The 27,283-nt window shown below is 41.3% G+C and overlaps 1 protein-coding gene across 1 annotated transcript in view; it reads left to right on the forward strand.

Moving 5' to 3' along the window:
* Positions 1-279: 279 nt before the first annotated feature.
* Positions 280-27,283, forward strand: part of EDIL3 (EGF like repeats and discoidin domains 3) — a 221,698-nt gene continuing 194,694 nt past the window's right edge. Inside the window, exon 1 of the mRNA XM_081930173.1 lies at positions 280-887. Within this exon, the coding sequence (XP_081786299.1) occupies positions 821-887 (67 nt within the window). The 5' untranslated portion in view covers positions 280-820. The remainder of the gene's footprint in view (positions 888-27,283) is intronic.

The raw sequence follows: 27,283 nt of genomic DNA on the forward strand, positions 1-27,283 counted from the left end.
GAGAGAGAGAGAGAGAGAGAGAGAGAGAGGATCCTAGTTCCGCATTTGGTTGAGAACCCGCTCTCCCTCCATCCCTTCAGCCACTCTGCTCTGCTCCCGGCCAAGAGGACGAGTCCTCCTCGCCCATCTCTCTCGACTTGCCTCTTACTTCGAGCTCCCACCTCCAGCGCGCGCCGCTCACTGAGACAAAAGGCGGGCCAATCAGAGGGCAGGGTGTGTCCGCGGTCCTCGCTGCCTCCCTCCCCCCCGCCCGGAGCTGCCTCTTGAGTGAAGGGAGGCGAGGAGGGGGAAGCAGGCGGCGGCGTCGGAGAGTGTGGTTCTCGCCTCAGCCAGCCGCGCGCACGCCGCCTCTGTTTGTACACAGCGCACTTTCCAGCCGGCAGAGCGCTCTCTCTCTCTCTCCCTCGTCATTGTTCTCTTCCCTGCAGCAGCGGCAGGAGTAGCCAGCCAAGAGGCTGCCCCCACCGACCCGCGGCAGGCGAAGGAGGCGAAGGAAGAGTCTCTCGCTCGCTCCCCCACACCTGCCCAGCGCAGCCGCGGAACCGGCGAGCGATGAGCGGCGAGTGGCGGCAGCCGCGTTCCGGCCGCGAGCTGCGCGGGGGTCTCCGAGGAGGATATCCTGGCCATTAGGCGAGACGCGGCACTCGCCGTCTTTGAGGGAGAGGAGGAGAAGGAGAGAGGCTCTTCCCTCACGCGCGGGGACGTCTCCTTCTTCCTCGTGGGGACCTGCTGCCGAGAGACCGCCGCTCTCCCTCCCGCGCCAAACTCCTCGACTCCGCCGCCTCGGGATCGCCCCTCGGGAGATCCAGGGATCACCATCATGAGGCGCTGGGTGGGCGCCTGGCTCGTGCTGTGCGCCAGCCTGGGAGCGCCGTCGTCCGCCAGAGGTGAGCGGCGGGCGAGGGGGCGCGAGGATGCTCGCCAGGTCAGGGCAGAGCAGCCCAGGCGCATTCCGGGGCGGAAAGTGAGGGCAAAGTCCAGAATAAATAAATGAAGTGAATGGAGGCGCCGGGCAGTCTTGGGGAAGGGGCAAGCGTGTCGGGGGGGAGAGAGAAAGAGACGTGCGAAGAAGCCCGAGCTGCCTGGACGTGGGTGTTTTTCTTGTATGTATTTATTTTCTTTAATCAGATTATGTGTCATCCATCCGCAGACATGTCCTCCTTTGCAATGGGCGCTTGGCAGATGCAGTCAGGGCTTCCGCGTAATCCTGATAAGCGCACTGGCAAGACTAATAATAATAATAATAATAATAATAATGGCATCATCACCAAACAAGCAGCCCTGCGGTCGTTTCCTTAGTCCCTCCCTCCCTCCCTCCCGTTGTTTGTTTGATTTTATTTTTAATTATACATCTGACGCGCAGCGAAGAAGCAGGAGAGCCTCGGACAGTTGGCGAATGCAGTGGCTCCTTTCTGCTGGCTGCCGTCTCTAAATAGGACGCCCTCCTCCTGCAAAGGTGCAGTGATGGAGGTTGCTGGGGAGGCGGGGAGGAAACTTCCTCGCTCGCTCGCTCGCTCTCTTTCTGTCCTAATCGGGTGCAGCGAGGGGAGGCTCGGATAGAGAAAGATTAGACAGATGCATATATTAATTCTCTGCCTTTCACGGGTAGGCAGATGGAGGAGTGGTGGATGGAGAGATGGAGAAAAGACCTCGCAGATCACACAGATTAGATCTGTATAGCGAGCCTTTGCCCAGACAGAGGGGAAGGACAGACGCCCAGGAGAGAACTTAGACAGGTCTTCACCCTCTCTGCCTTTGAAAAGATGCCTTCAGGTGTCTGCGAAAGTTGAGAGGCTTCCTCAGATAAGGAAATCGTTGAAGAACGAGCTTTCTTCTTTTCTTCCCCAGGCTGTGTTGTGGGGCGGTGGGAAGGGGAGGGAGAAAAAATGCCTCACTAACTGGAGAGGAAAGCCCAACTGCAGCTGAGCTTGGCGTTTCCAAGTTTGGTCCAGCCTTGATTTTTCTCCTCCATCAATTTCCCCGAAGGAGCTGCTCACCTTTTCTCCTCATAACAGAGATCTGCTCCTGTGAGTTTTCTTGTAGGGGGAACCAGGGCAGAGGAGAAGGGAAGAGAAACGCCGCCTCTTCCCAGCTGAGAGGAGGGATATCTCTATATTATATAGAGATATAGATATTGCAATCTCCCTCCTCTCTGTTTCTTTTTTTGACAGCCTCCCCTTCAGAATAAAGAGCTCCCCCCTCCCTCAGTTCGCCTTGCCTCCTCAGCACTCATAGGTGGGGATGGTGAGGATTGAACAACTATATTATGTCAGCACTCGTATGTGGAGACTATTATTAATATTTATTATACTATATTATGTGAGAGAAAGGTCTGTTGGAGCAACAAGAGGCGGCTGCTTCGACATGAGAGGCGCCTGGCGGGGGTGGAGGAGGCGAGCCGCTCGGTTCTGACGGGGCTGGAGTGATCCCCGCTCGGGTCTCGCGAAGTCGTCCCCGAGGGGGCGGGGGAGGGAGGCGTTCCTCTGGCGAAGCTTCTCTCCCGCGCTCTGTCCCCTCGCTGAGGAAGCGTCTCTGCCTTCGCTTTGATCCTACTCGTCGCGCGCCACGGGCTGGGCGCGAGCGCAGGGCTTGACGGAGGGGAGCCCCAGTCCGTCGCCGCCTGGCAGCGCGGGAGAAAAAGCGCGCGCGCCGCCAGCAGATCAGGGGCAAAAGGCGCTCGCCAAATCCCCGCGTGAGGGGATGCAGCCGCCGCCTCCGCAGCAGCAGCAGCCACCGCCCACTGGCTGGGTCCTATCGTGAGAGAGACAGCTCCGTGCTGCGGCCATTCACCCACATTTCCCTCCCCTGCTGCTGCTGCTGCCGCTCTACAAATCCCAACCCCAGTTGTCACCAATACACACGTATAGCAGGCGTGTAATACACGCGTATAGCTAGAAAACTCGGAGACCGCACACTGCGGGCAGTGTAAATAACAGCATTCACTTGTGTGTACACCAAAAGTGGGGAAATGAGGCACGAGTTTCTGAGGTCCCCATAGCTTCACCTCAGGTTACCAGCATTCGCATGTGAATGTTGACACACCTGCAGCATGTCTTTATGTCCGGAGTTTCAACAACTTCTGGGAAATTGTTAAACATGCTGTGGTTATGCAGGTTTTGCCTCCCTTATGGGAAGCGAAGAGGGTTTTTTAAAAAAATAAAATAAAATATCTGAAGATAAAACTTTGCTCTGCCAAGGAGTTCATGTCAAAAAGGCAACTGGGCTTGCCACAGAATGGATCCGCCTTAAGCGTTTATTAACATTTTTGGGGGAGAGGGGACTGAGGATGCATGTGAATCTCTCAAAGACTGTGAATAGCAAGGAGGTTGACACTTGAGAGGAGACACCAGAATTCTCTCAAAAATAATTGCAATGAGGAGTTTCTGGAGTTCCAGAAATAGCTGGCTATTACCAAGATGATTCCTGTCCCCAAAGGTTATTCCCTGCATTCATGCATACTTATGAGTGTCGACAATTAATAAATGCAATACTACCCGGTCTTACAAACATTTTCGAGAGTGAACAATAACACAGCACACTAAAAGTGTTGCTGTGTACTTTTAATGTATTTATTTAGGGGGGAAAGTATAAAGCTGTTACTTAAAAAACAAACAAACTTCCAAACAACATACATAATATAATATAAAACAATAACAACAATGCACAAACACTATAAGCAAATTTTTAAAAAGCAAGTATAAGTTACCGAGAAATTGCCATGTTTTTACTGGGAAATAGTAATAAAAGGCATGTGCTCAATCCAGGAGTTGCCAGTATGATGCTTGTGAGTGCATATGTGCTCTCAGAGGTCTCCTTCAGTTCCTACAGGTTCCTTTTCCTTTCCCCTTCCTCTGCTGAAATAAGCATTCTGTTGTATGCAATAAGATAGGTTGTGGTGTGCATGTGGCTGGTTTGCAAATGTGCCCACAGACCCATCTTTGGTGGTGATCAATCCCAGATTGTCCATAATTCCCCATGGATAAAGAACTGGCAGCCTTACATAGCAAGAACCATCACTCCCCCACTCCCTTATATCACCCTGATACTCCTCCTGTAACCAAAAATGTCTTAGTTTAATCATTCCAGTTACAGGAACAATGATGTGTGAACTCAACTAACTCTAAACTTTGAACTTATGAACTTTCAAATAACATTATTTTCTTATAACAGGCCCTTTTACCGTTAATTACCATTAGTGATAATCATGGTGTCTAAGTCTTCTTTGATGTAGCAGGATACATTTGTCTAATATTTCTTTTACATTTGCATTGAGCTTTCCTTGATTGATCTTTTCTTTGAAAATTGAACTAATATAGCAGTTTAATGGGGGGGGGTGATGCTGTTGCCATTTTTCTTCGATACTTTTCATACACTGATGCAGTGAGCATGTGATACCTTTGCATTCTGTTTTTATAACTGGAGTTTGAACTGTTAAGCAAAATGAGCTATGGAGTGAGAAGTAATAAAATTACAAAGCAAAATCTGTAGGAGAATCTGTATTATACACACATATACTGGTGAAAAATCAGAAACTCAGCCTTGTGGTACAGTATGATTTGAAGTGCATTATTTACTATTGTTGCAGAGTACAGGCAAAAGTGATGCCAACAACCAGCTAGTTAGTGATGCCAACTATTTCCAGTAATTCTGCCTTGGTAGCTCAGCATGAGACTCTTAATCTCAGGGTTCTGTGATTCTAACTCCTTATTTCCAAGTTCCAAATGATATAACTGGATGAAATTTAATCAAATTTTAAACCAAAATCAATGGAAAAGTAAAATAGCTATGGTGTTTCTTTGCAATAACATTCTAAACAGTGTTTTAATCTTCAAAAACTACGTAAGACGAATAAACAAGTCTTGTGCCAGTGAAGTAATTGGAAGGCTTGATGCTCAGTAGCTCTTGGTGCTATATAAATTAGTTATTGTCAACAATGTCTGCCAGATCATTTTATTGATTGATTGAGTTCGGATGGTTATTCAACATGACCAACCAAACCAAGCATAACTTTTGGTTTTCAGTGACTCTGAGAAGAAACATATATAAGTTGCATATCTTTCCCACTACACCACACTTCAGGTGTTTGAAATCTATAAAGCCTGCTACAGTTTGTAAGGGTGGAATGGTGAAGATGCACTATAAAATTGGGGAATAATATTTCATGATTGTTCAGCTCACGAGAAATTCTATGAGAAATTGCCAGCTGTGAAGGTTGAAGAGCAGATTGGTTTATTTTTCAGTTTGTATATACTTGTTCAGGAATAGGAGAAAACAAATTTTTTAAGAGTCAATAAGGGCATGAAAGCAATATCCCTTCCCCACTGCTAGCCTCTGGCAACTGGTATTTAATGGTTATTTAAAAATAGGAATGGTTTAATAGTTAATCATATGGGTATGAGAGTATGAATACAACTGCTCCTGTTCTTCTCACTGCAATAGCGCTATGCTGAGCATCTCCCCAAATATTGGTAGGTTGGAGGCATTAAATAAAAGTAAGGGGATTGGCCTTAATCTCAGTGGCATCTTCTTTCCTTCTGAGAAAAGAGCCATAGGGATCCAACCTACACCTAAATACTGGCTACTAAACTTTTGATGTGCCTGCACTTGGGCAGCGAAAACTAAGAAAAGGTTTACTAAGAAAAGTGATATGCTCAAAATGTTTGCCCACATCCACAATTATAATATTGCCATAGTGCATGCAGTTCAGAAAATAAGGGGTGCTCTGTTGGCTCAGACCAAAGGTCTACCAGTTAATCCAGTTAGCTTCCTATTTCCCATAGTGGATAGCCATGAACTTCCAAGATGCCTTCAATAAGGGCATGAAAGCAATAGCCCTCCCCCATTGTCAGTGCTCTGGCAACTGGTATTTAATGTCATCAAGCCTCTGAACAAGGAGATTCCTATTAATGATCATGCTTAATAGTTGTTGGTAATTCCATCCTATATGGATGTGTCTAATCTCCATTTAAAGCCTTCTAAGCACATCTTGTAGATGCAATACAAATAAAGTTGAGTATAGATTTATAGAGACTGTACTCCTCACTAGTTTTATGGGAGGAAAATACATGAGCTAGCTTCAATTCATCTAGTATGTGAGGAGAGTACCAACTCTCCTTTCATAGAAGCAGGGTTGACAGCATCACATCTATCAAAGGAAAGAACGTTGAGTAAATGTGTGGTGGTCTACATTGTCCCCCAGCATGTATGTATGGCTTCGTGCATTCTCTCCCCACATGTAGAACATGATGTGTGATTGGTCCTGTGTGCTAAATGTTCTAAATGTCTCATGAATGTACCCCAGATATGTCTTCTTCTTCTTCTTCTTTAAAAAAAGATATTTCCTCCATCCCTGTTTTTTAATTAATTAAAATTAAGGAGTTGTTCTTTGTTGGGTACTTGTACAGTAAAGCAGTTGATCTTTAACAGTAATATAAAAATGATTATACAATAAAATTTGCATATGGCTGTTTTTTAAATTGAATAAGCAAGTTTATAAAGTGAAAATGCATTCTATTAATTCATTTAAAACCTTTGTGAAAATGGAAATTGTATGTGCATACAGAGCATCATTCATTTGCACTTCTTTCACCCCTGTTTATGTGCTCATGTTTTGCTCGTTCCATAAATCACTGCATAGCTGTCAACATTTCACTTTTTTTAAGGGAAATTCTCTTATTCCGAATAGGATTCCTCACAAGAAAAGGGAAGAGTTGACAGCTATGGATCACTGATAGATGCATACATTCCAAATTCAATTTGTCTAATCTCTAGTTAGATGATTGAAGGGATGGATCAGTCAATAGAGCATGGTGGGTTTGAGCACCACTTTGGGCAAAATATTAGTTTGTTGCAGGGGGTTAGACAAGATTACCCCCATGGTCTCTTCCAACTCTACAGTTGAAAAAGTCTTAAGTAAGAAGACTAGTACATACCTCACCCTGGTACCTTGGAGAGCTGCTCTCAGTCAAATTAGACAGTACTGGCCTATGTGGACTAGAGTACTTACTCCTTATTTGTTTATTCTGCCCCACATCCAAAGATCTCTGGGCAGATAACAATAGAATTACAAAAAACCAAACAAATTCATAAAATGCAGCAATGCATTAAAATACAGTAGAAGCCACCATTTAAGCCAGTCTCAATCTTCTTGCTTTTAATCTGGCATCTAAAAGCCAGTAGTGTAGACCTCAACTGGATTTCAAGGGGGGGTGGTACCAATTTTGGGTGCCACAACAGAAAAATTCATCCCCACATCCCAGACCCTAAGGACCCCCTCCTCCCCACAACTGATCTTAATCCCCAGTAGGAATGAGCTGGGAAAGATACTCCACGTGTTTAGGTTACAAGCCACTTTTAAAATTAAAGAATAAAACCTTTACTGTAGCCCAGAAACATATTGTCAGCCAGTGAGGTTCTTTAAGAACCAGACTGAGGTGGCTTCAGCTGGTGGTCTCACTCAAAAGACAGGCTGCTGCATTTTGTACTTGCTGCAGAAGGTTATCAGCAAATGGATCACTGTAGCCAAGCAATCCTTGTTCAGGAATGGCTGTAGTTTGTGCACCAGCTGTAGCTGATGAAAGACACTCCACATTAGTGACTGATTAGTATCCAAGTTTATTCACAGACTTTATACTTGCTCTATACCTGCTCATACAAGAGGAGTGCAACAAGTCATTCCCCTAAGTCCCGGAGTCACTTTATTTTACTAACCAAATGCATGTAGTATGATAACAGACAAAAATGTGGGTTATAGCCAATGTTAGTTATACATATCAGAATCAATGGACCTGACTAATTTATATACATTGATTTCTGTAGTCAGCTATATGGCTATCTTTAAATATATTTAATCTCATTAAACAAATGCTTTTTATTCCGTGCTTCTTGCTTTCTCTCTTAGTTTTTGGTTTGGCACATCATATTGTTCCCATCTCTTTCCCAAGTACTTTGTCTTTAGTTATACTTTGTCTAAAGCTCTGAGAGCAGTTCATACCTTACTATTCCACTAAAGTATTAAACTTTCCAAGTAAATGCCTTGCTTTCTTTAATAATTCAAAAAAAGAAAGAAAAAGGAATTAAATAATAAGCATGTATCTAAGTTTTCAAATGCACTTGCGGAAAATTCCACAGCTAAAAAAGTTGTGTGTGTGTGTGTGTGTGTGTGTGTGTGTATCTATCTATCTATGAAGAAAATCCTTTATCCTGGTAGACAGGAGAGGTGAGATGACCTAGCAGGGTTCTCTTCACCCACCCTCAATTTAACTTGATGTGATTCTTTGTAGGTGACAGATATTACCTGGGGTTTTTTTAGCTGTCTCTTTTATGAGTCATGTTCTGACCCAGATGTCATTATACAGCTTGATATCTTGGTTATCTTTGTTCCTTCAGGCTAAGTGGACAACTGCTTTTCATAATGTCTTTGCATTTCGTAGGTGCATTCTCATCTAGCCTATTTTAACATTTCAACTTTATCCATCAGGTTGCTGTCTGACATGAGTGGCTTTTCCTACTCATCTCAGTGAATGTATGAATTATCTGTGTTCAGATTTAGTTGTTTTATATTCTGCTATCAAGCAAATACTTTATCTATGGGTCACAGTGCACAAATGATGTGAGTGTTAAGAGTGACATATACTACACTCAAATTACCCTTCCCATAAAGAAGGGGTCACCGATCCAGATTTTCTGGTTATTAATGTTTTTTTGACTTGACAGAATACCAGAATTTTCAGTAGTACAACTAATAAAAAGGCACCAAATTTTATAACTCCTAAATTAGCAAAACTATAAACTTCCCAAAGCTTTTATCCCACAAACAACAAGTAAATATAGCTGATTTTAACTGGTGAAGAAAATTCTATCCCATGGAGAAATAAACCAAGCAAATGAAAATCATAAAGATAATACCAAATAAGAATGTTGAGGTGTTAGAAAGGGAACCTGAAGGACAACCAGAATTTTGAACATTTATTCCATTCATGAACAAGGAGCATAAGCCGAAGTGATGAACACTAATATCCCATTGTTACCTTCTCCTAAAATCAGACTGAATGTAGACTCAAAACCAAGTTTCAAAATGTAAAGAATAAAATTTGATTATAAAATTACTGTTTTTATTAGAGTTTGGACAAAATGAGAATTCCTATTTTAAGAGAATGAATGAAAGTAGGGAAGTAATTAATAAAGAGATCTGTACTTACAGTACCTTGGTTTTCCTCTGTGACCCGTTGGCAGGCCATATTTATCATATTCAACATGTCATATTCAATTTGACCTTTTAGTCTATGATGATAAGGAAATACTACCAAGGAGGGGAAAAAGATGCATGCTAAGGAAAGCACCCGCATTATTATGATGCATTGTCAACATGGCCAGTTACAAAGAGCAGTCCAGGAAAGTGGGCAAATCCTGTTTGGAATCTTGACAAGCCAGAACCTTGAGACTCCTTATAAAAGTCTTGCAGGAGCTCAGGGTCCATGCTCACAACATTGTTGCACACATTTTATCTTTGTTTGAGCTCTGTACTGTGTAACTCAGAGCAGAAGAAGAAGGAAGCATATTTGAATTTTATTCCTCCCATGCTTTGTGGAGTACCCATTTATTCTTGTTGAGCTAGGAAACAGAAAACCGGTGGCATCTGTATAAACCATGCAAAATACAGTATTGATTCTGCATGGGGGCTGTCCATCTGCTGCAATACACATAGTACCAGCAGTTGGATAAAGGATCACTATGATTGCACAAATCATGGCATCCACATATTCATGTTCCATATGAATGCACCACTTTACACAAACCCCACATGTGCACAACATGCCACTTGCCTGCCAACACCCCTATGCATTCCCCAAGCATCCATGTGTTGTGGGCAGGGCAGGGAGCAAACAAATGTGAACCAGCAGTCATTGTCACCTTCTGGATTATAGTTTATCCAGAGTTGTTTTGTTTGTTTGTTTTTGCTTTTTATCACTTTGGTGCAAATTGCAAGGAAATTTCAAAAGAGGACATCCCACTTCAGGCTTCTCAGTTGCTAAAGTGAGAAAGAAAGCATTCTGCATCAAGTTTATGCAGAGTTTTTTGCTTTATCACTTTGGTGCAAAAATAGCAAATTCTCATCATGCAAAGGGTACATTCCTAATCCACAGGAAATTCTAGTGCTGAAAAATATGCAAAGTAAAAGTTAGACAATAATGCTGAGGTATATCATACTTTCTCTATCAACTTAAAACAAAATACAAAAAAAGGTTGTACATCGTTTATGGTGACTTAGCAGACTTTTAAAATACAACAAATACTTGTCCTTGCAGAGCGATACCATTATATATATTCCCATGCTTATAGATGAACTCTTGGTCCCCATCTATATCTTTCTGAATAGGAAGGAATATAAATTGTAAAAGTATGTGTCTGTAAAAATGAAAAGAAAGAAAATGTGTGTGTGTGTGTGTGTGTGTTCATTCAATGTCTTACACAGGGTTTTGTATCAGCCATTCATTGCTGTCCCTATGGTAAATCTCAGAGGGCATAAGCAAGAAGCATCTTTAAAGATTTTACAGTATTAAGAGCAAATGGGTTGGAGATAGGAAGGAGGTGAAGAAAAAGAGGCAATAATGTCTCCAAGCAAGGAAACAATTACCTTAAATCACAGATGATTCCAAATGTCCATGTAAAATAATTGATTAGCTGTCATTGGTTACCTAAGAAGTCCAGAGAAATGTAAATGATGGCTTTAACATCTTCAGAATTATGGATGTTGTCAAGGTTGCAGTCAAGGTTGGCGTTCTTTCCTGTTTATTTTGACTTCATGTCTTTCCGCCATTAATGGTAGTGCTTTCCCCCGCCTACTTACATTAGTTTTATGCAGGAAATAGAAGTGTTCTTTATGTATTATTGCCTTTGAACAACTCACATTAAAGCAGTCTCCACCCCCACAAATGAAGCAAAAGCTTTCAAAATAGTTTTGAAAGTAATTAGCATTGTAGTGCCTAATGGAGCACAGGTAGAATGGGAAGCCCAGGCAAAATATGTCTTGCTGTGACATTTGTTCTGAACTATTATGTGCCATGACAGTTAAGCTATTACTTATTCCCTCTTGGTTCATTATTCTATAGACCTTTAATGACTCACTGACTTTAACCCGGCTCTTGTAATTTCAAGATTATAACTCTGTCTCAAATACAAATTCTATTAAAAATGTTAGCTTACTTTTAAAGGTTGGCAATAAGGTTTAACTTTTTTTGTCAGAAATGTATTCCTTAAATTTAAATGACTGGCAGCACAGTCCTATGTGTGTTTACTCATTGTCTCATGGTCTTCAATCTGGTTTACTCCCAAGTAGATGTGCATAAGTGTGCAAAGGATTTCAGTGTTACTGACAATTTTTCAAAAAACAACAACAACCTATCATTGCATATGAAGCTAGTCTAGATTGAGTAAGGTTGTTAGTGCCTCTCCCAATAGACCCAGAAATGCATTAGAGCATACTAATATTCTGCACTGTGCAATGTAGCATAGGGTGCGACACTTCATCCTAAAAATATGACTATATACATATTTTGTGAGGCTCTCTGTAACTTCATATAGGAATGTCTGAAGTTTTTGTTTACTGGTTTCATAATTTCCTCAGTTATAGCAATGCATTTTATGTCAAGAGACTAATTGTGGGAATTACACAGTGCTGATTTTGGATGTCTACCTTTTCTCCTATAATTTGAGCATGACAGGAAGTGGACCTATAATAACAGCAAAACCAGAGGTTCTCTCTTCCTCTGTTTTTCATTTTGGGTCCAATAAAAGGACTAAAACTATGATGTTCAGTCCTTGCATTGTAATTAGAAATAACTGGTTAAAGTCTGGGGCGAGGGAATAGATGTTGTTTCCCCCATGGAAATACTGGCAAAGGGCATTTTTCTCATCACTGTAGCCCAAACATTTTATGATTCCCCCCCTAAATAAATAAAAAGTGGATCCGTACGCAATCTCCTGAGCCTGTTGAAAAAAATATTCCAGAGTTTTACTCTTCTGGAGCAACCTTGCCCTTATTTATACATTTGAGGCTGCTAAAGACAACTGCTTTTCTTATGTCTATGACAGAAAGATTACAAACCACATTTTTAAAAGCTCTTTGGTTTTGCATAACTGATCTCAGCAAGAAAGCCCCCGCTGAGAATATGAGATTTACTGATATGGAATTCAGTGATCAAGCAAAGAGTTTAATAGCCCTAGTGAGATGAGTGTTAAGGGAGAAAATTAAAACAAAAAAGAATTAGTGACTCATTTGGTTGTACTAGAAAGGCAGACATTTTCTAATAATTAATTAACTAATTTAAAGTCCCTTTCCTTTCTTTGTTCAAGTAATAACTTGAGTACTTGTACAGTAAAGCAATATGTCTTAAACAGCATTGTGGAAAATAATTATACTTAGTAAAATAAATCTGCAATTCAATGAACAACATGTGTCCATCTTGGTATCAAATGAGCAAGTGCATAAAATGAATGTACACAGATTAATAATAATAATAATAATACCTTTGTGAAAGTGGACATTTTACCTTGTATTGTATTGTATTGTATTGTATTGTATTTACACCTCTGGTGTCCCAGTTTAGCTAGGCAAGTTCTGCAGGTCTCATAACTCAATGTTCAATCACAAGTTTTGCCTACAAATGCCCCCAGTTCGGTCCCTATCATTTCTAGTTAAAGAGATTTCAGGTACCTCACTTTGAAATTTCAAAGGGTAGGTGCCACACATTACTGGTAGTCATACAAGAGGACAGGATCTAGCATGTGCTGGACTGCCACTTAAATCATGACTGACCATTGACCATGCTGACTTGGGGCTGGTGGGAGTTGTAGTCTGAAGGGCACCACATTGGCTACTCTCTGGATTAGAATACACAGTATAGTTTTGCACACTACTGTTACGTTGTGTCAAAATTCTCTGTGGAAATGGTTAATGGGGAAATATTTCCTGTCTCTTGTCTCTTGGGTTCCCTCTGAACTACTGAATCCCAAGTCCTGATCCCATATGGTCCACAAAACCATATCTGTGGTCTCATTTAGGTACATTTAGTGTTCTTAATTTCATCTGAAAAACATTGGCGGGCAATCATCAACCCCAGTCACCACAGATAGTATATTCCTTTCTTCTTCTAGCTGCAGTGCACCATTGAAAGAGGGCATGTGAAGGAGAGGAAATAATTAAAAAGCTTTGGTTTCAATCTAGTTTATTCTCTTTTTGGTCTCCTGCCATACTTACCTTCCTCTCCTGGGCTTACCTCCATAGGATTGTCAGGTTGTAACAGGTTCTTGTGCCAGTAATAATTATTGTGCCCAGTTACAAACCCTAGTTGTGGCATTTTATGTGGTATGCATGATAAATTTTGGGTTAATTCCCTTCCAATTCTTCTTTCTGCTTCTGCTGCCAACATGATTTGTGCTAGGATAATAATGAGAGATAGGGAATCCTGTTTCTCATTTATTTGTGTGTGTATGTGTGTGTGTGTGAGAGAGAGAGAGAGAGAGAGAGAGAGAGAGAGTATGCATATATTTCAGTAAACGATTGCTTAATTCTTATGAAATGTAAATGAGGGAAACCTGTTTCCTGGCTTTGCCACTGCGTACTGTAGACCATACTCTTCATCCTCCCCTCCCCCCCACAAAAAAAAACCCTAGCTGCCAGATCCTACAACCAGTTTTAGCATACATACATACATACATACATACATACATACACACACACATACATACATACATTTGTATTGTATTGTATTGTATGACAGATAATTCAGTCAAGTGACCTGCCACCTGCAGAATATATAGCCCTCCTACAACTATGGTATAGTTGAATACCATCCCATGTATGCAAATATATGTTAACACAAAAATCTATTGAAGGATTCTGTAAAATATCAACATTTAGATGTTGTAGAACCTGTAAAGCACTTGTGTTCCCTAGGAGCTTATCACCGACTCGCCAATGAGAAAATTAGTAGTGGCAAATAAGCTTCCCTCAAAAAAGCAGAACGAAACAAAAACATGATGACTATTCTTCACTTGCAATGTGTGTCCTCCGCTAGAGAGTGATGTGTGCTCACCAGGGTACACTTACAGTGAAATACTAACCATACTTAGAAATGAATCCTATTGAATTCATTTGCACTTATTCCCAGATAAATGGGTTTAGGATCGCAGCTTTAACTGAGTAGACCATGCAAGTCAATAGCCCTGGCTAAAAATCTTGGGTGTGCATCCTAAAACCTGCCACAGAATTCTATAAAAGGCATAGTGATTCAACGACATACATGCAGTTATTTCTTGCAAGGTGAGTCAATGTGGAAAGGTTTCCTGAAGTTAGAATAGTTGAGGACTACTGCTCAAAAGAAGGGGTGGGGGACATGTGCCCTCCAGATGTTGTTAGACTTCAACTCCATTAGTCCCAGTCAATATTCAGGGATGGTGAGAGTTCTAGTGCAGCAACATCTGGAAGGCTGAAGGCTCCCTAGCCCTGCCTAAGAGAAGAGAGCTGCACCAAAAACAGCTCCTCATTATGGACCAAGAGGCAGTATCAAGTGACCAACAACAGATAGCGATGAGACAAAAGATGAGTCAGACTCTCAGATACAAATGAAGATAATTATTTTTAAAGTAGTTGACAATATAAGGTTTTAAGAACATGAAACTAGAACACTGTTAAAAATGTTATTTTAAAAGTAGCAAGTACTAATGTGTCAAGGTGCCCCAGTAAATGATCCTGTGAAGTCTTATTGCACCTTTGGTGTTTGATATAGTAAGGTGAGAAGATTTCATCACACCAAAGAGAATGTGTGCGCTCTGTGTGTCTGTGTGTGTGTGTGTGAGAGAGAGAGTGTGTGCCACACATTTACTTTTCTGTAATAAATTCAGCTCAAATGTGGTGTCAATTCAAAAGCTGCCAGGTTATATATCTCTTTATGTATATACGCCTTCTGTAGATTTAAGCTAATATAAAGAAATGCAGAAATGGGAGTATGTCATCAGTTTCCCTAAAACGTTCTTGTTCAGCAAGAGCTCTATTTGATGACAAAGAGTTTATTAGTATGAGAGCCAAGTCATTGGTTTTTGTCTTCACTTTAGATGAATTGTGAGGTTGTCTTATATCATGAAATGGCAGCATTTTTATCCCCAACTCTGACATCTGCAGGGTGTATTAGCTGACTATAGATTAATCAATATTTTGCTGTATGAGATATTATAACAGAAACAACTGGTGGAATAAGCTTAACCCAATATATTGCTGTCCCATAGCAATGTTAAGTGGATCCCTATGCAATCCCTATGTCCAGTCCTCGGCACGTCATGTGACCCACCACTCCCTGTCACAGTAGTCCTCAACCTCCTTTTCCCAGTTACAGTGGTACCTCGGGTTAAGAACTTAATTCGTTCTGGAGCTCCATTCTGAACCTGAAACTGCTCTTAACCTGAGGTACCACTTTAAATAATGGGGCCTCCCACTGCCGCCGCGCCGCCACCACATGATTTTTGTTCTCATCATGAAGCAAAGTTCTTAACACGAGGTACTATTCCTGGGTTAGCGGAGTCTGTAACCTGAAGCGTCTGTAACCAGAGATACCACTGTACTGTAATTAGTTACCCAGTATGAGGGGCCAGTCCTTATATCCCTTACATCTGTACATCCAGCCAGGGGAAATACATCTGCATGTATGTATTCTTATGTGAACAAACTCTGATACAGAAGTACCGGTAGTTGTGTTACCATAAATACAACCCTCCTGTAGAAATTCAGATGTTATATTTGACATCTGTGTCTTTTTCTGCATTTGCACATGGTGAAAACCTGTGCAATTTTCAGGTGTGTGTAATTATATGCAAGTGTGTGGTTATATACAGATAGGCTGCATGTTATTTCCTTAAAAGACACAGAGGTTCTGAATGTGTGAAGCAGCTCTCTGTAGCAGAAAATATCCACACTTCTGAAATTTATCCACACTTAGCAGCAACACTGAGGAACATACATCCTTTACCTAGTTTAGAAAGAGTTTTCATTTGCCTACCATAGCCGTACCTAATAGAATCTTCCTCTTGCTGATATGCAGGAGAGACTGCTGGCTTTTTAAGTTTTCATAGCAGTGAGTTCCAACATCAGCATTCTTCATGAAAAGTATCTTAATTGCTTCTAGAGTTCTTCCAGTGCTGGCCCAAAAACATTATGTTGCCTGAAGCAGAGCCCAAACAGTACCCTCCCTGCACCTATTAAATTCGATACTAAACTGTCATGCATGCTGCTGCTTCACAATTCAGACCTAATCCCCGTTTTCATCTTTATTCCCTTACGGTGAAGCAGGTTGCTTCATCCTTCTGCATGGCAGGGCCTGCCCTGGATTCTCCCCTTCCAAAATAAGAAACAGATAGTGTCTAACTAGTAGATGGCATGGCTTTGTTTGCCACTTTGTTAGAATTGGGGGGAGAAAAGCCTTCCAGCTAACTGGAGGCTAGAGAATTTTCATCAAAGAGGGAGAAAACTATCTAGGGTAAGGGGAAATAAACTAATAAGCACAGTGGTTTATAGTGTGGTTGACATTACCACAACTGTGTGAAAAACTGCTTCCCACAAACTACTTTCCATGTGGCACTGTACTCAAATGCTTGTGTTGCACGAGTGTAAGTAGCTGCATCTTTGAAACTGGCCTCACTTCCAAATTTGAATAAATATGGCCAAACAGCTAAACTGAATAACTTGCATGTATACAAGCACACATGCAGAAGTGTGTGTGTGTGTGTGTGTAATCAGACAGGCAGATGTAGATGGATGTTTACTGCCATCTTTCAATAGTCCTAAAGAAGTTAAACTCCTCTCTAGGGTTAAAAGCCTACAGAGGTTTTTCAGTACTTCCTTTTGTGGTCAAAATTACTGTAATAAAAATTGTGGTATGATGGTCTATGAAGTATATAGGAAGATACAAGTCATACGGCTATTATCACATTCTTAGACTCTTACAAAAGAAATCTGTGACCACAGCAGAATACTTGCATTGACAGATGGGGAAAGTGGATGAGTAAGAAGAGCTAGGCTAAATGTATTACAGTGGTACCTCGGGTTAGAGATGCTTCAGGTTACAAACGCTTCAGGTTACAGACTCCGCTAACCCAGAAATAGTACCTCGGATTAAGAACTTTGCTTCAGGATGAGAACAGAAATCACACGGCGGTGGCACGGTGGCAGCGGGAGGCCCCATTAGCTAAAGTGGTACCTCAGGTTAAGTACAGTTTCAGGTTAAGAACAGACCTGCAGAACGAATTAAGTTCTTAACCCGAGGTACCACTGTAATCTATGACATACTTGTTGTATGAATGTAACTACAGTCATAGAATCATAGAATTATAGATTTGGAAGGTACTAGTTCACCCCCTGCTATGCTGAAATCTCAACTAAAGCATCTATGACAGATGGTCATCCAACCTTTGCTTAAAAACCTACCATGAAGGAGAGTCCACCACTTTCTGAGGTCCATTCCACTGTTGAACAGCTCTTACTGTCAGAAATCTCTTGCTGATGTTTAGTCTTAATCTCGTTTCCTTTAGCTTGAAACTGTTGGTTCAGGCCCTACCCTTAATTCCTCCATCCAAGTTGTTTATAAAGGCATTGAACAACAACCTTCCAATACTGATTTTAATTCAAAGAACATTGAGGAAACATTGAGGAAAATAGACATGGAACTTCATGTTATAGTTCATCTTGAAACTAGGCTTTGGTAAATAAGGGTTTTGTAATGATTTGTCAAAGAGAACTTTCTTAGCAGGGATGAGGAAGGAAGAATCAGATGGGATATTGGAATTTTATATTCCGCTCCAGGAGATGTTTGTAATAAACTTTATTGATGTTTGTAATAAACTAAGGAGAAATACCAGTTAAAATGAATCATGTTTTAAGTCAAATTTATTCAATTAGAAATGTTAAGCATGTGCTTAATTTTCTCACATGCTTCTCTGCAGTGTAGTCTACAAGAATATCTGCCTTTCAATCGTTGCTCAGTGCCGATTGACTGATTGCTTTAACACTATACATACCTCAGAGAAGCCCCCTGTTATGCAGGCCTTCTAAATGGCAAATCAAGCTTATGAACATTTTATATTGAACCAAGTGGATAGTGCAGTCTTTTCTGACCTCAGGATGGCCCCCAAAGTGATAGTGGGCAGAAGACAACCAACACAAACTCAGTACATATATGGCCTGTAAGGTATAGAATGTGCCAGTTCAGTTCATCTGGGCTCAGATAAGCTCCTGTGGCAAGAACAGTGTCTTTTTCTGGTTATGAGTTGATGTCAAAGGCACAGTTTTGCCCTGTGAGCTTGTATCACTGTGCTAGCCAACTGAAATTGCCATGGATTCTACAGCACTCTCCCTCTGCCCCCAAATTTAGACAATGAATTAAGTAATATCTAAACAGGGCAGAAACAAAGTGCCATGATATCCTGGGAATAGACATCTTGAACTGTATTTTGCCAAATATACAGAAACAGTGAATCAGCATGTGGGAGGAGCACGCTGTCATAATGGGATCACTGGACTGTTTCAAGTGTATAAAAATCAGACACGCTTGCTTGTCAGTTTATTGAACAGCAAAGCAGTTTTCAGAGAAGGTTCCCATATTTCATGAATGAAATCCCCTTCCCATCTTTGCATGTTGCCAGCACCTGTCTGTTAATTCTGCATTTGATCTCTCTGTTGCAGGCTCATTTCATGTGAGATCACCTATTTGCTATATTTACTTTTTACTATTAAAGCACAAATTTTTCTTCATTTGCCTATTTGCAGATTCTTTGTCAATATGCATTTTTCTTAAGCCCTTGCTAAATATAAGATACTTTTGAAACAAAGGAGTGATGGGTCCCACAGAAGCACTTTGCAAGAAAATAGCTAAGGTTTTGTGTGTTGTTCTTTCTTGATGTGACCTTTCCGCATGATGATTGATTCACAAAACCAATGTCCTTTTGCTTCCTGGGATCCAGGCATCTTTCTTCAAGTGTGTGCTTCCATTGTAGGAGCTGGATCACGTTTCCTCAGTAGTTTAACAACAATACTTTGTTGCTAGGAAAATGTAATTCTTTCTTCCATGAAAATATTCACCACTTACAATGTTGCTTAAAATGTGGCTGTGTAAATTCAATGAGCCTCTCCTGAATAGTGGCCCATTGTGGCATCTCTGCTGATAATAAGTGAAACAGCTTCCTCCCTGGCACCCATGCCATTTTGTAAATTTTAATTTTGCATATATATTTAAATGCACATGATTGCTGACTGAGCCCCACAGAGTGCTATAGTGCTGGAACACTGAAGTATATAACTAGCCAGTGCTAATTTACTGCAGGGTTGGAGCATACAACTAGTTCTACTTTGGGGACAGTGCCCCACATTTCAGGATCTTTATTTATTTCTAGCTGTGCACCATCCTCTTAAGCTAATGTCGAAACATGCACCCAGTGCCATTTACACTTACACCCTTAGTGCAAAATGCAGCATAGTCATCTCCCCCCATCTATTATAAAGAACAGGGTTGGATAATTTGTGGTCCTCTGTTAGACCTACTGGCTGGAGCTGGAGGACCATCATAAATGCAGGACCACAGGTTTCCCATCTCTGATGTAGAGCCAGAATATTGAACTACTGGTACTGCATCATTGCATTTACAATACTGATAATAAAATATCTTTACTTAGCATCTGGAAATAATTTGTGTCTATTAAGGACCAAGTTTACATTTAATTATTGCTGTGTAGTCCCTTTTATGTTAAGGTAGTGCTTGAACATGCATCCTGAAATAATTCCTCTCTCCCTCTGCCTCTCTTCCCCTCTGAAACACAGAAGTAAAGGCATCTTTCTTCCCACCCTGCTTTCCCACCTTCCAGCTGAAGAAACTCACCCACCATATTATGTGTGGTCCAGTTATTACCCCACTGGTACTGGATTAAAGCTGTTTAGCTATATTGCTAAGAAATGAAATCTTGCTTTTTAATCAACTAGAAATGCTTTGCATCTCTTGAGGATTGAGATGTTAAAGAACATTGGGGGAGGTGGTGGATAACAAATAATGTGTCTCAATAAGTGTTGTGTTTTCACAAGAGAATGCTGCAAATTAATAAAACAGAGACTCCATACATTTCATTTTCCACATCCAAAGACTTGGAGTTTTCTTTTCTTTTTTAATGAGAGAACATTCATGAATGGATTATAGAAGGCGAATTGCCTGATTCTAGAGTAAAAAATTGTTTTGAATATTATGTTGTAATTTAGTTACTTTAGAAAATAATTTATTTTGTATTCAGAGATCAACATCCAAAATTTATGCTTATGTGCTTGGAAGTAAGTGCCACAGAATTATTGGTCCCAAGCACATGCCATTGCAAATGAATGATGCATCTAGCCACCTTGAACGGTTAGAAAGATGGGCTCGTGCAGATATATCAATAGATGAAATCTAGATAGTTTGGTTTATACCTTGTCTTTAAACCAGTCATGTTACACGGCTGCTTGGATGTAAGGAAATGTGTATACCCAATATGTAGGAGGAAACTTGAGTTTTGGTTCTCCCAAATAGTATGTGTTGCATGTGCATTTCATCATGAGAGCTGGCAAATTATTTTCTCACTTTCGTATGTCACTCTGTGTCAAAAAATTATAATATGAGAAACAGTTTATATTGCCTAAAGATAAACAAAAATATAATTCATACAGTCAGGCTGTTGAAAGTATAGGCATCTATGTATTTTAACAGGCACATTGTCAGGGTAATGTCGAATTATATCTTTTATTGATCAGCTGGTAGATGATTTCATTGGACACAGCATTGCTGACCTCAGAGTTAGGGTTGGGTGTGTTAGGAGCGTCCTACTCTCATGTAGGACCCTGGCAGAGACACATGCTTGGCTGGCATGTTCTCTCCTTCCTGGTCGATCGTTCAGGAGCTTCAAAAGCTTTCTTCTGCCCGAACATCACAGCGACTGATGCCAAGAAACATCAGCACACAGAGGATCCACAGAGTATTTGCGCCTTGCGTAACAGACCTCAGCAACTCAGCATTTGGCTAATCTACTTTATTTACATATAAAACACTCGGAGCATTCTGACTTAGCTCGGAGCATTCTCATCAGACAGCAAAGAGAGAGGACAAAGGACAATAATCCCATTTCACGGAACAGAGTAACACAAACATCCTGTCTCCGTCACTTCCCACAGTGTGGAATGAAAACGTACACCGTTATGTGATAGACAACAATTCCATGACTGCAGACACAGGGAATGAATCTCCAACATCATGCACGTCCCCCACCCAAACTATAGGTCAGATCCAGAGGTCTGTGAGTGTCTTCTTCAAGCAATGGAGCTTCCCTATTCATTCATCCTCAATGCAGACATCTGTACCACATTCCTTTTCTGAGGGTCTTTTGATACTTTGAAGAGGCTAGGGTTTTGAAACGGGGATAAGGTTACAGGAAAGTCCTTTTTGCACAAGTGGTATGAGTTGTGCTACTCTGGACCAAATCTAACTACATGTGATTTGTACAGGGTAGAACAAAATGTAGCAAAATGCTATTGTTTCCATAACATGGTAGGTGGCACACTTCCACAACTGGCATATGTATATCTTGGCAGTTGAATCACCCAGCCTCTTTAAATATGCCACAGGTTTTTCCCTTGAAGCAGCATTCATCTCAGTCTTATACTAGCACCCGCAGCTGTTGTATCTCCTTCAGAGGAGAGCCCATATCTTTGGGCTACACAGCCACTTATACATTCTGTTCTGCCAGTTTTGTCCCACTTCTGAGAGTTACTCATTTCTCTCTTTTTTTTGCTTCTCATGAGCTCAGAATGGTTTTCTGTGCATCTCGTTATAATTTTTTCCTACCAAGCAGATGTCACTGTGCTTGGTCAAGCAAAGATTAAATTCTTGTTGGATTCATTTATATAGTATATGAAGTCATGTGACAACTGCCAAAAAATATCTCTTGATAATAAAGAGTTTTGATTAGCTATTAGTAAAGGGCTTGCAATACATCTCCTGAAGGAGCAGGGTTGGCATTGCTTCCTTTATTGCTCCAATGCCACCACCGGCCAAAGTTTTCAATTTTTACTCACGTGCTTTGGGCCAAGTTATGTGCCATGCTGGCAGTATTCTCTTAATGCAGGGGTCAGCAAACTATGGCCCGGGGGCCAGATGCGCCCCCCAGGCTCATAAATCCAGCCCGCGGACCCTACCGCCCACTTGGTCAGTGCACTATGAACGCCTTGCTGCACGGGGACTGACTTCCACGATGTTGGTCCAGCTTCTGGGCAGGTAGTGATGCTGGCACAGCTTCAGAGTGGTTGCAGGAGTTTCCTGAAGCCAATCCAAAGCCTTGCCACCCTCATGGAGAGGCCGGCGGATGGGCGGCGGGTCTGGGCTGCGCCATGGGCATCATGACAGGTGCATTGCTGGGCTTCAGCTAGAGCTCGGCATGCCTACTGGCCCCGCACCTGGTGCCCAGTTCGGTGCTGCTGGTGGTGGCGAGCTCAGCAGCCATGCTGGAGCAGCTGGAAGGTGAGCTGTGCACTGCCTGCCCGGCACTCCGCATGCATGGCCTGCCCGCCAACCTGGCCTCGGACGATGGGTTGCAGTGCGTGGTGCACACTGCCTGGGAGCTCCGTGGGGATGGAGCGGCTGCTGCTTGTCAACAACGCTGGTGAGTGCATGCCACCGAGATGCACTCCTGAGTGCGTGCAAAGTGTATTCCTCCTCCAGGTCTGGAGGCAGCTGCAGGACCGGCTTGCAGGGTATTTACAGTACATTTTTCAAAATATAGTCTGGCCCCCTACAAGGTCTGAGGGACAGTGGACCGGCCCCCTGATGAAAAGGTTTGCTGACCACTGTCTCATGACAGCCACATGATCTTCCCTAACCACTTGAACAGAAGTGGAAGAAATCATCAAAAGTAGCAAAAAAATGACAGTGGAGGCAGCTGGTCTCACAGCACTTCTGTTATATGACCAGTGCTTTGAAAATCTGAAAGGTCTGGAGTCTACCAAGTCAGGCCTCAACCCTGTTATATCATATTCCTTCAGGATCTGCAACCTGCCTCTGCTCTCTGATTCTGACCAGACCAGAGGGATCATTTTTTGAATTCTGGAGTTATTATCAGCCCTAAAGTTGCACACGGTGGTGAACTAAGCTATGACTGATTGCCAGTGTTAGTCATACTTAGAGTAGACCCACTGAAATCAGTGAACATAATTTTCAGTGTGCCGACTCTGATATCTGTGTCTTTAATTCAAGCATATATTTTGCCACTTCGTGTTTTATAGATATATATTACCAAACTATAGGCATAAAGACACCTTTCTTTATTTTTCTGTGCTGAGTGATGCTACTTGTGCCTCTGATCTACTGAACCAATAAGATAGCAACACTTTCTGTAATTTGAAAATTGCTCGGACTGGCACTTCCTACACTTTTATTACTGCGGAACGTGGTGGAAAACACATTTGTGTAATTAGCAGGATAATATTAAAGGATTTTAAGGGTACTTGAGATTAGGGAATTTATCTCCAGGTCTTCAGAATGTCTTAATTGCAATCAACTTTAATTAGTAAGACGATGCCACTTTCAAGATTTTCACAATTCTTTCAGGCAGTGGCAGCTCCTATCTGCCTTCATTTTCTTTCTGTAATAAGTAAGTTATTTGCTGTGTGTTTTTCACATTCTCAGTGAGTCATGTAGAGGATTTGGCAGTACTGTATTGTGTAAGATGTTTTACATATTTATTTCTGACTGCAAAGAAGAGCTGGGCCTCTAGTCTGAGCTTTTCATGGGATTTTCCTCAGCAAGAATAGTATGGGAATCACCCTCTGTGTATTGCTTTCACTCAAGGCCCCTTTCAAAGGACTGAATTAATGGGGTTTGAACAGGATGACATGTTGGTGGGTTTTCACCCTTTGCCTTCAATCTACTATTCATACATTTCAATATTTACAGTCAAGCAAGATATTAACACTCACATCAATACTGCAATGCTATTCTTCCTATTCAGGCTCACGTTTATAAAATCCCTTTGGAATATGTATAATGGATTTAAGTCCTTTTTTGATATGCAGCTTCTGATTTAAAATTCATTTGGATGATATATATTAACATACTTGGTTCATGTGTACATGCTCCTCACTAGTGCTTGTGTAGGTATTTTTTAGCTCAGTTAAAAATGGATATCCCCAAGATGTATGAATAATTTACAAAATTCATGAGTTCTATATACCTTTAGTCTCTGTATTATGTGGAATAGGGGCTGAACAGCAACAATTACAAGGGTGTGTTCAGGATGTACATTGTTCAAACAGTAAAAAATGCTGTAGAAGCAGGCTGCATTGTATATGGAAGGAAAATTCCACTCCTAGCTTTGACATCAGGGTAAACCATTTCTACTAGTTAGCTGTAGAAGTCAGCAGTGCAAAGTGCTGATTGGCTAATGCGTATGATGTCAGACATCCCATCTACCTCATATTTGGAGCATATCTGGAGCAGTTTGCTATAGTGACACTGCCAAAGTTCATAATTACCTGGCACAGAATAAACTGCTGCACAGCCGGTGATATTTGGCTATATTATGAATAATCATTTCTGCAGCTTTGAATGTAAACAAAATTTCAACACATGTGCAGCAAAGCTTTTATTTTTCATCTGTTTGGGTTTCTTTTTGTTCAAGTCATAGCTCAGAGCTAAGCAAATGCTCCCAAAATGTTTTTTTAAAAGATGTTCCATGGAACAGTGGGCAATCCCAAGGAGATTCCTAAGCTTTGGGGAAGAAAAGCTGTGAAATCTGATTCTGTCTGAGAAAGCACAACCCAAATGGCTTACATGTACTGTCTGAATATATATTGATATTGTTTTTATTTTTAAGGCATTTATAATTTTCCAAGGCAAAAGTCTCTATAAAATTGCTCAGATACACACAGGACCATCAGAGAGTTTAGGTTTGGATACACACTGTGGGTTAAACCACAGAGCCTAGGACTAGCCGATCAGAAGGTCGGCGGTTCAAATCCCCACAATGGGGTGAGCTCCCATTGCTCGGTCCCTGCTTCTGCCAACCTAGCAGTTTGAAAGCACATCAAAGTGCAAGTAGATAAATAGGTACCGCTCCGGCAGGAAGGTAAATGGAGTTTACATGCACTGCTGTGGTTTGCCAGAAGTGGCTTAGTCATGCTGGTCACATGACCTGGAAGCTGTATGCCAGCTCTCTCGGCCAATAAAGCAAGATGATTGCCGCAACTCCAGAGTTGGCCATGACTAGACCTAATGGTCAGGGGTCCCTTTACCTTTTATGGGACAACACAACAGCATCAAATGCATAAATCATTTGCAGGAAAGAATTGAGAGAATTGACCCAGCTAGAGAAGAAATAGTCTCAATTATTCATCTGTGTCATTATCACTGACAACAACAAAAGACAGAGCCAAACTTTACATGAGTTTACAAAGAAAAGCAGCTATTATTCATATTGCTGGTCTGTTGGTGAAATAATTTACAGATAGAAATTTGACCATTTCTCTGGTTTGTACTGGTATCCTTAATGAATGTCACACTTCAATAAACTCTCAAAAGATGATCGGAAAGAGAGTTCTCATTTGCACTCACCATATTGGGCAGTTATAAATTGGCCTTCTTAAATACTGGGCATGTGGCTCAGCATCTCATTTTAAATGTGAGCAGCCTAAACAAAATACACTAGCACCTGTCACCTCTCTTATGTATCCCAACAATCTAGTAATCGCAACAGACACATGCACTGAGGAGTTCTTCCAGCAAGATATTCCAAGAGATGGCAATATGGTTGCCTGGTTCTCATTTTAAATATGCTGCCAAGTGTTCCCATGAGGTTAACAACAACCCAACACGTAATGCTGATGGCCACTTGCCAGCTTTTCTGTCACATTTGTATTCCACCTTTTCTCCAGGGAGCTCAGGGCAACAAAACACAAGTTTGCTGAGACAAATCTAAGCAAATGTAGAGAAGCATTTTAGGAAACGATTGCATGTCAGGGTGCAGCCCTATACACGCCTACTCAGAATCATAAATAAACAATAAAAGACAGCCCCCCCCCAAAAAAATACCAATCCAACTGAGGCAGCACAAGTAGCTTATAGCCTATACTGTATTAGTCTATAGTAAGCATAACAGCCCATAGTTAGTTTAGAGATATAATTTAAAAGTCTATATTAATAAAAATATATTTACCTGCACCAAAATCAAAATAGAGATGGTGCCAGGTGAGCTTCTCTAGGGAGGCTCTGCCATAGTAAGGTTGCTTTTAACAAAAAGACTCTCTTTCGGTAGCCATCCACCTTACTTCACTTGGCAGGGACATCTGGAGATATTAAGGTCTGGGATTTTAAACTTCATCAGCAAAGTACCATATTTTTTGCACCATAACACTCACTTTTTTCCTCCTAAAAAGTAAGGGGAAATGTCTGTGCGTGTTATGGAGGGAATGCCTACGGGTGGCATGCCTACAGATTTTCCTCCTCTAAAAACTATGTGCGTGTTATGGTCAAGTGCGTGTTATAGAGCGAAAAATACGGTACTTCTGTTTTGCATCATGGCTGCTGAAGTAGTGAAAAGATTATTGCAGTCCCTTTCTTCTTAGTCCCAGTACTGAGCACAAAAGTAGATGTTCCATTTTGCCTTGTGCATAGGAAGGGAATATAGAAAGTGTTAAACTCGAAAATGACACTCTGCACAGCTATTTTTGCAGTACCACCTCTTTTCTATCTGCCCTCAGTAGTATTATAATACCTAATGACTGGTGGTAATGTATAGGGCACATCTAACACGCTTTCAAAAAATATTAAATATTAAAAAACGTATTAACCCTACTCACATATTAAAAAATTAGTTATGATGAACAGGTGAAGGACAGGGGAGAGCGATCACACCTCCTATGCATCGATTATGCTTGTGCACACTACACCAATTCATGAGCAAGCATTATGCTCATAGGCTCTTTCCACATAAGGAACCATGCATTTTGCAGGATGCCAGATTGTATATATACAGACTACAAATGCAACATGCATGTGCATAGGTTCAGTGCACACAAATTCAACATTATGGAGGCAGGTGGCAAGAGGCAATAGGAATGATTCTACTTCCCTCTCTACATGCTGATTAAATCTAAATTTTGAATGTGTATATTGTTTGCTGCTGTCAGAAACAATGTAAGAGGAATTCTGAAAGCAGTAGCTAAGCAATTTCAAAA

The sequence above is a fragment of the Podarcis melisellensis genome (assembly GCF_964234715.1).
Source record: "Podarcis melisellensis genome assembly, chromosome: 11".
NCBI classification, from domain to species: domain Eukaryota; kingdom Metazoa; phylum Chordata; class Lepidosauria; order Squamata; family Lacertidae; genus Podarcis; species Podarcis melisellensis.